This window comes from Ovis aries, chromosome 3, assembly GCF_016772045.2.
Source record: "Ovis aries strain OAR_USU_Benz2616 breed Rambouillet chromosome 3, ARS-UI_Ramb_v3.0, whole genome shotgun sequence".
NCBI classification, from domain to species: Eukaryota; Metazoa; Chordata; class Mammalia; order Artiodactyla; family Bovidae; genus Ovis; species Ovis aries.
The window spans coordinates 35,437,390-35,450,681 of NC_056056.1; the positions used below are offsets into that span (position 1 = coordinate 35,437,390).

General features: G+C 50.2%; 1 protein-coding gene across 3 annotated transcripts in view; it reads left to right on the top strand.

Annotated features, from left to right (window-relative positions):
- Positions 1-1,835: 1,835 nt before the first annotated feature.
- Positions 1,836-13,292, top strand: part of PLB1 (phospholipase B1) — a 132,932-nt gene continuing 121,475 nt past the window's right edge. For 2 of the 3 annotated variants that reach the window (XR_009599785.1, XM_042245933.2), the window contains exon 1: positions 12,984-13,066. Coding sequence is in view for 2 of the 3 variants with exons in the window: in XM_042245933.2 (XP_042101867.2) it covers positions 13,012-13,066 (55 nt within the window). In the remaining variant the exon portion in view is untranslated. Of the gene's footprint in view, positions 2,395-12,880; positions 13,067-13,292 lie in introns of those variants that run through there. The other variant, XM_042245932.2, reaches the window with a different exon arrangement.

Here is a 13,292-nt window from a genome sequence, read left to right on the forward strand (position 1 = left end):
CAGAGAAGGGAGACCAAGGAGGGCAGAGGGGATGGCAAGGTGGTTTTTCAGGGGCAAAGATGGAAATTTGTCTTGGGGCTCCAGGGAATCCACTAGGCTGGGGTTTAGGCTTCCAGTCTGCTGATGAACCCATCCTCCACTTTATGGTTCAGTCCCTAAGGCCAAGAGCTCACCCTGTCTCTTTGTGCGGATGGTACCCCTGGTCCATCTGATCATTTTGGTCTCTTATCCCAGTAGTTGTTCAGTTGCTAAGTCATGTCTGACTTTGCAACCCCATAAACTGTAGCACACCAGGTTTCCCTACCCTTCACTATCTCCCTGAGTTTGCTCAAATTCATGCCCATTGAGTCAGTGATACCATCCAACCATCTCACCCTCTGTTGTCCCCTTCTCTTGCCCTCAGTCTTTGCCAGCATCAGGGTCTTTTTCAATGAGTCAGTTCTTTGAATCAGGGGGCCAAAGTTTTGGAGCTTCGACTTCAGCACCAGTCCTTCCAATGAATACTCAGGTTTGATTTCCATTAGGATTGACTTGTTTGATCTTGCTGTCCAAGGAACTCTCAAGAGTCTTCTTCAACACCACAGTTCGAAAGCATCAATTCTTTGGTGCTCAGCCTCCTTTATGGTCCAACTCTCACATCCATATATGACTACTGGGAAAACCATAGCTTTGACTATATGGACCTTTGTCAGCAAGGTGATATATCTCTGCTTTTAGAAAGGGGGTTGAACAAGGAAAGACTCTGCTTTTCCATGTTGGGCAGATTCTCTTTGCCTTGAGTTATATGGACGTCTGTAAGTTGACGCCTGTTGTGCTGGGGTGAGGAAGTACAGTGTGGACCTGTCCTGCACGCATAGTTCTCCGTAGGCACAGCTTGAAGACTGCTGGGAGGAGATGGGCAGCTGTGAGCTGCCTTGAGGGCCTGCTTCCGGCTCACGGAGAGGGGACCATCAACACTAACATTTCTACTGAAAGTGACTCTGTCTGAGGTCACCTGGTGGGAGAGAGCACCAGGGGCCTTGGGAAGGAAACCCCTTGAGTGTGGTGCTCCATTGGCACAGTGCAAAGACACGAGGCCACGTGGAGTGGCCAAGCTGGTGAGGCAGGAGCCCGTGGGGCACAGCTTCTCCTTTGGCCCTTGTTAGGGGTCTTTTCTACTCAAAGAGGCCTATTCCTGCCCAAGGTCACTGTGTTGGAGGGACAAGAGAAACGGGAAGATGGCAAAAGTAGTCCAGTGCCTTGGGATGTGGCATAAGATCAGATGGGGATGAAAAGGCAACTGGCCTCTGTTGGTTTGGTAGCATCTCCAACCACAGGAAGTGTTTGTCCTTCCCACGTTGGGACCTTACTGGTCCATCCTCATTTCCACTCAACAAATACCTTCTGTGTAGGACCCACAGGGGCACAGAAGTAGTTTCTGTTTTAGGGAAGTCTGTCACGTATAATAGAGGGCCAATTTGGGTGAGACCCCAAATGTGCCAGAGCGTCAAAGCAGGGTGAGGTCACAGCTGGTAGGAGGGGGATGGAAACGAGCTCCAGTAGTTAGCTTTCCTGAGTCGCTGCCAGGAGCCACGTGCTGCCCTGAGCACCTCGCACACCTGGTCTCCTTTCATCCTTGCTTCACTGAGGGATGGATCAGCGCTTGCTTTTATAGATTGGAAAACAGGCTCAGGAGACATGAAGTGACTTGCCCAGGGGCAAAGAGCTTCAAAGTGGCCAAACAGAGATTAAGGTCAGAGGTCTCTGGCTCGAAAGTGCAGAGTCATGTACATTTGCTTGGCTGCCAGATGAGACAAATGAGGTTTGAGATGAATCCAGAGGGGAAGAAACTTGTTAGATGGAAAGAGGAGGAAGGTAGTTCAGGCTGAAGTTACAGCCTGAAAAGAGGTGTGGAGGCAGCCTGGTACCAGTGACATGTGGTTTGCTCAAAGGGAGTCTTTCAGGGCAAGGGAGGAAAGGAAGGTTTTGACTCATCATGGAGGGTATTGAGGGCCCGGGCCAGGGGCCAGAGGAATCCCTAGTGGAGGGGAGAGCCTCAGTGATGGAGAAAAGTAATGACAGAGAAGGCTGAGGGCTTTTTGCCACCTACTTTTGTGTTCCTCCAACATAGTGACCTTGGGCAGGAGTAGGCCTGGCTGAGCAGAGAAGACCCTTAAAAAGGAAGGGTTGTTAAGAACCTTGGTTGAGGAGGAAGGAGGGCAGCTGGGAATGTGGGCTGCAGGGGAGGGAACAATGGAAGAAGTCGCCTCCCTTGTGTGGGCAGTGGAGCTTCTTGGAGAAGAGCGCCCAGAGCGCTGCTGTCTTGGGCTGAAGGTGCAGTGGGGAGACCCCAGGACAGAGCCTAGAAGCACCCACCACCCTGGGGAGGAGAGCAAGAGGCCCGGCACGTGGCAGGTGAGCAGAGGGAGAAGGGGCTTGTGAATGATCAAGGTGAGAAAGGACCCCACTGTTGGCTGGGTTGGGGGCATGAGGAAGGGCCAGGGTCTGGTGACAGCCACAGTCAGTTCTCGAATATTTTCCCACAGCCCCAGCTCTGGCTGTGACATGCCATGAGTCTGTGAGTTCATGTATCTTGGTCAGGGCTGAAGTCACTCTTGAGGGGGCAGGTCCCTATGTGGTGATACCTGCGTTCACAGGTCCTATGAGGCATTTGACCCATGGTGCTGGCTCTGCTCTGGGGCAAGGTCTGTGCCCTGGACCCAGACAGAAGCAGCCATGCCCACATGTCCCCATCTCTGGGGATCCCCGCCCTGCCAGACCTGTCAGCCAACCTTTTATCAGTCTGCTCATGGCTCACCTCCATGCCTTTGCCCAAGCTCTTCCAATGAGCACACATCCCTTTTTCCAGACCTGGGTCAAGGTTTGCCCACTCCAAGCAGCTTGCCTGCAGAGACCTAGCCCTTATTTTCTGCTTCGTGGTTCAGTGTCCACTACATGCTCTTTCCTTGAACTTACACAGTCTCTAGGCTTTATTTCTGTGTATGTTCATTGTACTTCCCAAAGAGATGATAAGATCACTGAGGGTAGGGATCACATCTTCTATCTTTTCTGTCTCCCTCATAATACCTAAACTTGACTCATGGAAGGCCCAGGACTCATGGAATGTCAGATGAATGGGAATTCCCTTCCACCCACATGTAGGTCTTGCACCTCTAGGAATGTAACCCTAAGACATACCCAGAGGACGCAGTAAGATGCAGATGGAGAGCAGGGCCAGGCAGGAGCCGAGGCATGCCACCATCGTGATGTTTCTCTGGAATGATGCTCAGCAGGGAGGGACCTTGTTGATGATCCAAACTTCTTCCTCCACCGACTGATAAACAGCAGTCTCAGGTGGAGGCATAGTTGCCCCCAGGGGCACAGAGCTGAGCTGAGACTCCCAGGCACACCATGAAGACCAGCAACAACTCCCTCTGCTCAAACCCAATTTCCCAGGTCTCAGAGCCTTGGCTTCTCAGCAGCATCCCCAGGCTTCTCTCTGACACAAACCTTTTACTTCTCTGGCCAGTTTTTCTCTGGCTAATCTTTAAATAATTAGCAGTCTAATGATTAGGATTGGGATGCAGTCCTTGGAGTTTTCTCTTTTCTCCCTCCATCCTCTCTCCCTAGGCAGACTCATCCCACATCTGGAATGGCCATCTGACTCCCACTTGACTCTGGTTCAGAATTCTCTGCAGAGTTTTCGATCCATTCATCTGCTGCCCCTCTGGCATCTCCTGAGTATCCAAAGTGACACTTCTGAAGACTTCTGAAGTCTTCCCTCAGCATTCTTCCAAACCCTTCCTCCCTGCCCTGTGGTCCCTACTCAGCATGTGAACCACTGTCTGGGCCAGTGCGCAGTCCAGAAATGGAGACAATTTTCCTCCCCTCTTGTGCATAATCTGTAGGTTTGACTTCCTGAGCATCTCTACATCCCCACCACCATCAGCCTGCTTCAGACCTCCTCCACCTCCTGCCCAAAGGCTGACAGTCTCCTGTCTGGGCTCCCTATAGTCCCTAGTCCACTCAGCCATCAGTCCACTTTTAAAAACATTAGGTAGATCCTGTCACTTTCCCATTTTGATCCTTCATTGGCTCCTGGTCTCTCTTGGGATAAAGGCCCAGGTGTGACTGAGACCTATGAGGTTTGAATAGCCCCTCCTACCTCCCCTGGCTCCATCTCCCTTCTCTCCGCATTGCAGTCACCCTGGCTTTTCCCAGGATCCTGCTAATCATAGAGTCTTGAAATGAGCCCAGAAAAGATCCCTTGCCCACATGTTTCCATATTCTTATCTTACATGCATTTGTAAAACAAATTCATGTTTTCCTCTCTAGCTGCCTAGAATCTAAGCTCCATGAGGTCAAAGGCCTCCCAGGGCATATAGAAGTAGCTCAGGAAGCATGTGTTGGCTCTTAGGTCTATCTCAGGGGTGATGTGCCTGGGTTCCGGTCATCGAGCTATGGGCAGATGTGTGCCATCCTGTGCTGGGTAAGGTGTGAGCACCTGGGCTGGCACTGGGGGGAGTGGGCTGGGAGACAGGGGATGTGGAGAGGGCTTGGAGTACAAGATCCAGGGAGGTGATGGTCACAGGGAAAAAGGCCTGCTGACTAAGGGACTTGGCTTTGAATTTGGGGAAGAATTGCTTTGTTTCCTGGCAATATGTGATGGGAGGAAGGAGAATCCTTTTGATCATAAGGTGAGCAGTTCTTGTTTTCTCTTTAAATCATTAACACACACTGGAGACTCATGAGGTGATTTAGAGTCCAGAATTAATGAAACTCAGCAATGAATGATACGTTGGGGCTGAGGAGATAAAGTTTTTAAGAGTAATTCTTGGGTCTGTCTACAACCACTATTGCCATTTGTTGTAGGAATGCAAATGAATGTAGGAAAATCATATGTTCAGTTCTCAGTTTCTTGAGTTTGAGGTCCTATAAAACATCATAGTGGAGATACTGAGTCAATGAATCTATGAGTTCATGGGATTTGAAGGTTGGAAGAGAGGACTGGCTGGGAATTGAAATGTGGGATTTACCAATGCATAGATTTTAAATGAAGCCATGAGTTGGAGAGAGGGTGTACATGAGCTCTCCTTAGGAGACAGGGAAAAAGACAGAGTAGGGTCCAGGCCAGCATCCTGAGAAGCCGGCAAAGGAAGGTGGAAAACAACAGCTGGAGAGAAGAAACCAAGAAACTGGAAGCATGGGGGTCATTTTCTGAGAAGAGGGGTAGCAGTCAGGGAAGGAACAAACTGGAACGAACAAAAGCAAGGCAGTGCTGTGTCTAGGGTTTTGAGGACAGGCCTTTGGGGCAGAAGAATCAGTATTAAAAACCGGGCCTTATCTGTATTCTGTGTGATCTTGGGCAGATTTCTAAACCTTTCTGTGGTTTATCAGAGTCTGTTTTCAGATATGTTACAGTATAAAAATGGACAAGGCTTAGAATGGAGAAAATCAGGAATTTGAAAATTCCTTTTTCTCAGGCTTTCTGTTTGGGTTATAACCAATTATGAAACCCTCCAGTTATAAACAAGGTCCTTCTAGAACCAGAAATAAGAACAGGCTGACCTGCCTCTGTCAACAGTGCCCTGAAGAGAGGCACACAGGTGCTCCCTGGAAAACAGAGTTTGCAGTGACAAAGCTCCTCAGAACTAAGCCTGATCTAGGCCTGTCTGTCCTGGTGGCTGGAACTCAGCACCAATCTGCCCAGCAGGCCCCCTGCATTAGTGCCCTGGGACAGAAGGGACCCCACCCATGCCCAGGCCACTCGCGCAGCCCTCACCCCAGGTGATGCTCATCAAAGGTAAACAGGGAGCCAGCCAAGCAGACGCACTCATGCATCATCATCATTACTGAAGCTGTTAACACTGCGCACAGTGTGTGGGGGGTGGCTGACGGCCAGCCCCACAGCAAGCTGGTGATGCCAGACGGCAGCCATCCCCTGTCCCACAGCCAAAGGCCCAGAGGCCCCTCCTGGATCAGCAGCGGGGATCAAAGACGTTGACAGCCGGTAAGCTGCCCTGATTTCAGTGGTAGACGGGCTCTTTTCCTCCTCTGGCTCCGTGGTCTGGGAGACGCCCTCCTGGCTGGAGGTCTGCTCTGAACACAGGCCAGGGAGGCACGTGGGGTCAGGCCGTGACGGCTGAGGCTGCGGGAGCCAGGAGCCTCCCAGCATGGCCTTTAAGCATGGGAGATTCCCAGGAAAGACCAGGAGACTTTGGTTATACCCTTTGGATTTGAAGGACAGATCATAACTCTCCAAGGATGCAAAAAGGGTCCAATAAGAGAAAGCTTAGCCACATAGCACAGTTCTATGTGTCCGCCCCACCCCCACTCCACAGCGGGCAGAGTATTCTCACCACCACTTCTCTCCCCCAGGGCATTCCCTGCCCCCTGCCCCAGGGGCCTCGGCTCTAGAAGCTACAGAGAAGAGCTTCTCCTGCGTTCTAGTGCCTACTGGCTACGCTGGCTAGCCTGTCTCCACAGAAGGCCCCTTCCCAGAAAGCCCAGAGGTGTGGCCCCTGGGTTTTAGTTGGTATCTGCTAGTGCGAGGTCTGTGCCAAGTCTCTGTGACTTGAACTTGGCCATTCCTGGGCTGCAGTAGACAGGGCAAGTGCCCTGGGTTCTACCCTGAGTAGCTGAGCAACTGGGCAAGTTCCTAATCCTCTTTGGGTTTTCATTTCTCATCGGTAAAACTGGCCTAAAATCTCCATTGCTGCAAGTGTTCTGGGGTGACTCAGCCCTGCAAGATGAGTGGGAAAGAGCCCTGGACTTGAAACAGGGACTATAAGACCTAGCTCACAGTCAGAGACCGGCCCTGCTGCTTTCTTTGCCTCACTCTTCTCCATTGTACAATGGGGGTGGAAGGGACTGACGAGATGGCTGCTAAGGTTCAGGTGCCCTCTGACCAGTTCTGACCTAATCCCTGCTGTGTTCCTGCCTCTGGGTGGGATCCTCCCTGGGAGGGGAAAGTATGTCACCAGCAGAGATGGAGCAGGTCCTCCTTCTTTGCTCTGCTGGTCCTCCTGAGAGGGAGCCACAGAGGATAGCATCTCCCCTACAGGTTAGTGGGTGCCCCAGGCCTGGGCTGTGAGGCAGTCAGGCTGGGTGGTCTGCTCAGACTCAGTGCCCAGGAGCGAATGGTCACATTGCCAGACTCTCCCGCTAAACTGGATACATGGGCAAGGGGCTGCCCTCCACCCACGCACCATCAAGAACCTTCCTGGGCTTCAGTGGGCTCACCTCTCAGTCATGCCAAGAAGAAACTAACAGACATGGAGGTAGAAGCCTTGGGTCAGAACCTCCTGTTTACAACTTACTGGTTGGGTGACTTCAGTCGTGGCTTTTAACCCCCATGGGTATAGCTGGTATTAAACAAGATAACATTCATTTATGAGTTGGATTAGAAGATGCCTGGCACCTAGTAGGTGCTTAGCAAATGCTGTTCAAGTCTTCACCTGGGTGTAGGTGCATAAGGTGTACAGATGGGGAAAGGCATTGACGATGCCCCATGCCCAGCCCTGCTTGGTAGGGCAAAGGTGCAGGGGAAGGGGGGAAGAGGTTTGGGAGCAGTCCTGGCTGATCATTTCAGGCTGCAGATTGCCCCATCGGCTCACTCAGTGTTGTGGGAGTACTACGATCTTCCATGTGCTGGGAGGCGTAGAGGTTGGGAAGCACTGGGGGGCCTGGGGAGGCTCAGCGTCTGGAGATGGTGGGTGAGAGAGGGGAGAGAGGGACAACAAGTGTGTGACTTGAGGATGTCAGAGTTCATGCTGGGGATGCCTCACGCTCCCCATCTGTAAATGCTAGTCAGATGACTCCCTTCTCTGTGCAAAGGGCTGTGTGGGAGGGGGTGCTCTGTATGCTTGAAGGAGGCAGCTCATCTCACCGCTTCCCCAGTTGCCATGCTCCTCTTCTTTGTATTGCATGTAAGAATGGAATTCATGCCACAGGAAACCAGGAAGAGGAAAGGCCTGCTGATGAACTGTAGCCCACACAGCCTGCGACTCAAGGCCTGGGCGTCTCCAAACACCAGGATCTGGCCCTGTCCATTTACTCCCTGACCTCGGGGGGAAATCCCAGAGTTTTTATCCAATATGTTCACGTGGGTTTCCTCTCTGGAGGGGTTTCCAGGTCAGTCTGACTGTCAGCATCCATAGCCTGTTCTGGCATCAAGCCACATCCTCTGGACCTTTGGTTCATCCAGATCAGCAGAGATGAAGCTTCTTCATTCCTCAGTGCTGGGTACTGGGCAGGCCTAGCTCCACTAGAATCCATCATTGAACTTGATGCCCAAGTTCCTGTCTAATTTAGAATGTCTGAGGATAAAGCCAAGGCCAGGGTATTTTTCTTTCTTTCTTTTTTTGGCTGCTCAGCATGCAGGATCTTACTTCCCTGTCTGGGGATGGAACCCACTCTCCCTGCATTGGAAGCATGGGATCTTAACCACTGGCCAAGCAGGGAAGTCCCCCACAGGTATTTTTCTTAAAAGCTTTCCAGGTGATTCCATTGTGCAGCCAGGCTTGAGAACCACAAGGTGGGAGAATAATGGTATGACCTAGGGGAAGACCGTGGGCTGAGTGCCTCAATATTGCTTCTCCATTATTTTTCCCATCCTGCTACATGGTACTGGAATATCATGCCTCTCTCTCCTCAGTGTTCTATTCTAAAACAGAATGTGTATTCCCTTCATCTTTTCTATTCTGCACTATTGAGCTGATCTTTTTATAGCAGTCTTGGTTTCTTTCCTTTTTATTATTTCATTCATTCATGCATTTGTCCAACATTGAATGAATACCTGCTACAATAGGCAATGTGCCAGTGGCTGGGGACACAGCAAAGGACAAAGAGGTCAGGTCTCATGAAGTGAAGTGTGCATTCTACTGGGATTTATCCTCTTGTTCTTTCTCTTTTTATTAATAAGGCTGTGATACTTGAAAATCATATTTTTTTCCTAGACCTCCATTCATTTTGTCTCTTACTGATTCACTTCTTAACTGAACTCTTATCTTTAGTATATTGACTGTAAGAAAATCCTCTGCCCCAGGCAAACTAAATCTGCTCAGTCACTCACACTGGACAGTGTTTTACCGGTGGGTGTGTGTACACATAGGCTTGTGTTTTGTATCCACAGGAACATGCGTCTGGGTAACACTCAGGTCTGGAGATGCCTAATCCAAGCCTCCTTTTACCTCTATGACCATGAAGGGCTAGGAGAACATAGATTTGGTTAGACCAGCTGTCACTTTGCCCTTGGAGAATATCCAACCAATGAATGAAGATTTGTTGAAGGCCTTGTACGTGCAAGACATCAAGCTAGGTGCTCTGTGGGGAGGGGTTCCAGGAATGCTAAGATGGCAGGAAGAGAACACCCCAACCTCTCCCTCAGGAAACCCACCAGGATCGTGGGGCTATTTCCATGCAGGGCTGAGTGACACAAGGCTGTCACGGTGAAGGCCAGCAGGTGCTTCAGAAAAGCCAAAACTTGGGGCAGACACTTCTCAGGGCCTGATTGTCATCTGTGCAGATTATTCTGAAACGGACACTCCTGGTTCCACCCCTCCCACAGTTCTGGCGTGCACCCTTCCTCTTCCAGCTGTGGACCTTCTTTAGAATAGGCCCCAATGGGTACTCGTCCTACATAACAGGCACACACTTCAACCTCATTGCCAGAGCGTACCTAGGAGCTGAAGACTAGATTTCCCTTTGTTCAAAGAAGAGGATAATTTTATTTACTCCTTGCTCACAACCGTCTAAAAGCTTGGTTTGTACTTTCCTTCCAAGGCCCAGATCTGATCACAAGGATGGCGGGCTTTGCAGGTGGCGCTAGTGGTAAAGAACCCACCTGCCAATGATCCCAGGGTCAGGAAGATCCTCTGGAGAAGAAAACGGCAACCCAGCACAGGGTTCTTGCCTGGAGAATCCCCCGGTCAGAGGAGCCTGGCGAGCTACAGTCCATGGGGTCCCAGAGTTGCACGTGACTGAGCGACTGGCTCCCTTTCCACCATGGCTTCTAGCTCCTGGCACATGGGAATTTGGGGTGGCTGGATCCTTCCCCAGAGGGAAAAACAAATCAGCTTTCTTTTTTGTGAAGTCTAGGGACTTCTTTGTGGATCTGATCAACTACTCTCTGAGGTAGTGGTTTTCTTTTTTTCTTTTTTACTGCGATCCATGTTTAGAAACACATATCGTAATATTATAGCACCAGGTTTAGTTGAAATTAAAGTTTCTTAGAACATTACTTATCCTTACTATATACAATGCACTCCATTACATTATATCCTTTTCAGTTTTTTTTAATGGGATTACCATCCACCAAATAAAATTCTTAGGATAATAATAGATTGTAACCCTCCAGTTTGAAAAGTACTCTTCTGAGGCCCCTTTAATCCACACAGGCCCTGAGGCCGAGGCTTGGTCTAGCGCCCCCTTGTGGATTCTTAGACAACAGCAAAGTGAAAGTGAAAGTTCTCAGTCCTGTCGGACTCTTTTTCGGCCCCATGGACTACACAGTCAGTGGAATTCTCCAGGCCAGAATACTGGAGTGGGTATCCTTTCTCTTCTCCAAGTGATCTTCCCAACCTAGGGATCGAACCCAGGTCTCCCGCATTACAGGTGGATTCTTTACCAACTGAGCCACAAGGGAAGCCCTTAGGTTTTTCAGCACCAAGAACTAACAGCAAGCACATAGCTTTTTCAGTCACCAAAATGCCTTCTGACCAAGGCATGGACTGCCATCCCTGAAAGATCTGAATTCCTAGGGCCGTGCCTTTCCCTAAAGGAACATCTGTTGAATGTTGCTAAAATCTGAAATGGAGCACCTTCCAGTCTCTAGGACATGTCCTCATAGGATATTTTAGTAGCAAAAATCAGAGAACAAGTTTATAAACTTTGGGAGTGGCAAGTCCTTTTCCCCTTGTTTTCGCAGCTGCTAACAGATCACAAAGGTCATTGGTGCTAATTAGACTAAGACGTGTGAAGAGCACACCGCAGAGGGGGACGGGGTACCCGAGAAATGTTATTCCCCCACTACCATGCAGCTGATGAGAGTTCCTTGATGCACTGACAGGACTCAAAGATTTTTTTTTATCTAAGAGGTAATTCAGTATACAAAAATGCTTCACAAAGGTTCAAGATGGTTTTAGATCACTTCTCAGTTTTTCTAAATGGAAAAGGGGTGAGAGATTGGTGCGTATGTCACTCCAGTTGGGCCATAATGGTCCTGCAGAGAAGCAGTAAGCGATGGAAGGGGATGCATGGACTCCGGGCTGTTTCTGTCCATTGCTCATCATGCTTGCCACTCCACCTGCAACTGACCTAAGCGTGAGTGAGGACCTATGAACACTCATGCAGCCCAAGCAAGTTGAGGGATGCTCCTCAAAGCTGCTAGTGGCCTGGAGCTGACTCCTGGACTCCTAACATCATCATAGAATGGGAGCTTTGGGTCTCTCAGTGAGCTTATGGGCAAATTGGTGAAGACAACGAGTGTCATGGACTTCCCTGGGCAGTCCAGTGGCTGAGACTCCATGCTTCCACTGCAGAGAATGTGGGTTTGATCCCTGGTCAGGGAACCAAGATGCCCTATGCTGGGCGATGAGGCCAAAAAGTGGGAACTTATGTACACCTGTGGCGGATTCATGTTGATGTATGACAAAACCAATACAGTATTGTAAAGTTTAAAAAAAAAAAGAATAAAACAGAGAACAAGGGTCAGATGCTCAGAAGTATCTATGCTCAAAATGACCCCTGCAGACTCATATTGGGTTTACTACTTCCTCCTTCTCTGCCTTGTGTGCCACCCTCTGCCAGGCTCCAGGGCCAGTGGGTGGCCAGCTGGTCAAGTTAAATAAGTGCCCCCACACCCCTGGTGTGACCTGAGACCTTCGTGTCACCCTGAGGCTGAGCCTTTGGCATAGCTAAGCCTGTGGTCACCCACAAGCCACGTTATTCTGAGCAGGTGAGGAAGGAAGACATCTTAATATCTGGAAGTCAGAAACAAAGGGGCCACTCACTTGGTCTTCACTTTATTCTTAAGACAATCCAACTACGATTTTATGCAATTGAGGAAAATGTCAGCAGATCAAGACTTGAGGCTGGATGATAGAAACCAGCTCCAGTCTCCTGGTTAGATCTCAGGAGCCAGGCTCTCGGCCTAGGTGCTGTTAGGGTGGCCATAATGCGAGCATGATTTAAATACATCTGTTTTATTAACCATGGGCCATCATTCCTTGATACTTGCAGGAAAAAATTTCAGCTTCACCCTCAAGACTCCTTTGTCACCCATGCTTTAAATTTCAGCTCCATCTGCTCAGCCTAGACCCAGCCCAGTATTCTGGCTTCGTTTGCCCAAAGGAAGCTTCTGGTTGTATCCAATGAGCTCCATGGCTCATCTCTTGGCTTACATCTGTCACTTCAACATGCAGCCAGGAAGTGTGTGGCAGGCCCTTCAGCCCCACACTCCCGACCACCCATGGCTTTGGGGGTTGGGGGTCTGAGAAAACCTCTCTGCACCAAGCAAACTAGGGAGCCCGTCGGCACTCCTGAGGCGCTGTGGGAACACATCACACACTCCAAGCCCTCACGTTTGGAGGTGGCCTTTTGGTTTGCAGATGGTACAAGGTACTTTCAGTCCTCTCAAGGCTTTCATTTCCAGAACTCACAGCAGAAAAACTGGGGCTAACCTAAGGGATGACCCCAAGCTCTGACCCAGGATTCTAGCCCAGCACCTTCCATTTCCAGTGCCCGGACACGAGCAATTTCTGGGCCCTCACCATCCTGGAAGACCACTCGAAGGGGGCTATGTCCTGGTCTTCTGGTGCCTTTGCCTAGAATGTGCCACCCATCTTTGACCCATCTACCTTGAGAAGTCTTCTGCCTAAATGTTAATATTTATCATTTACAGCTGGCCACGGCCCCTCTCAAAGGTGAAGACAATAAAATTTATGACTGGCGCTCTATCAGACAACAGAGGAGCATAAAAGCCGCAGGAAGAGTGAGAGCCCATTAGTCTGCAGACATCTGGAAGGTTCTGGGATGGGGCTGCTGCCCTGCGCTTTCCTCCTGGGGCTGCTACTGCTTCTGGGGCAAGGTAAGTCCACTTTTTGCTCATCAGGCAACGAATGGCTTGGCCCTGCAGGTGTCCCACGTTGCTTCGCTTGGAGCTTGGGAGAGGAGCAGGCAGGTTGCAAAGCAGAGATTTGAGTGCCTGCAGCTGTGGGGAAGAGGCGGGTCTTGAAACAGGCGAAAAGGTGCAGGCGGGCTGCAGCCCCGTGGTGGGGAAGCAAGCAGTGGGGGTAGGGCCCTGGCTGCTCCTC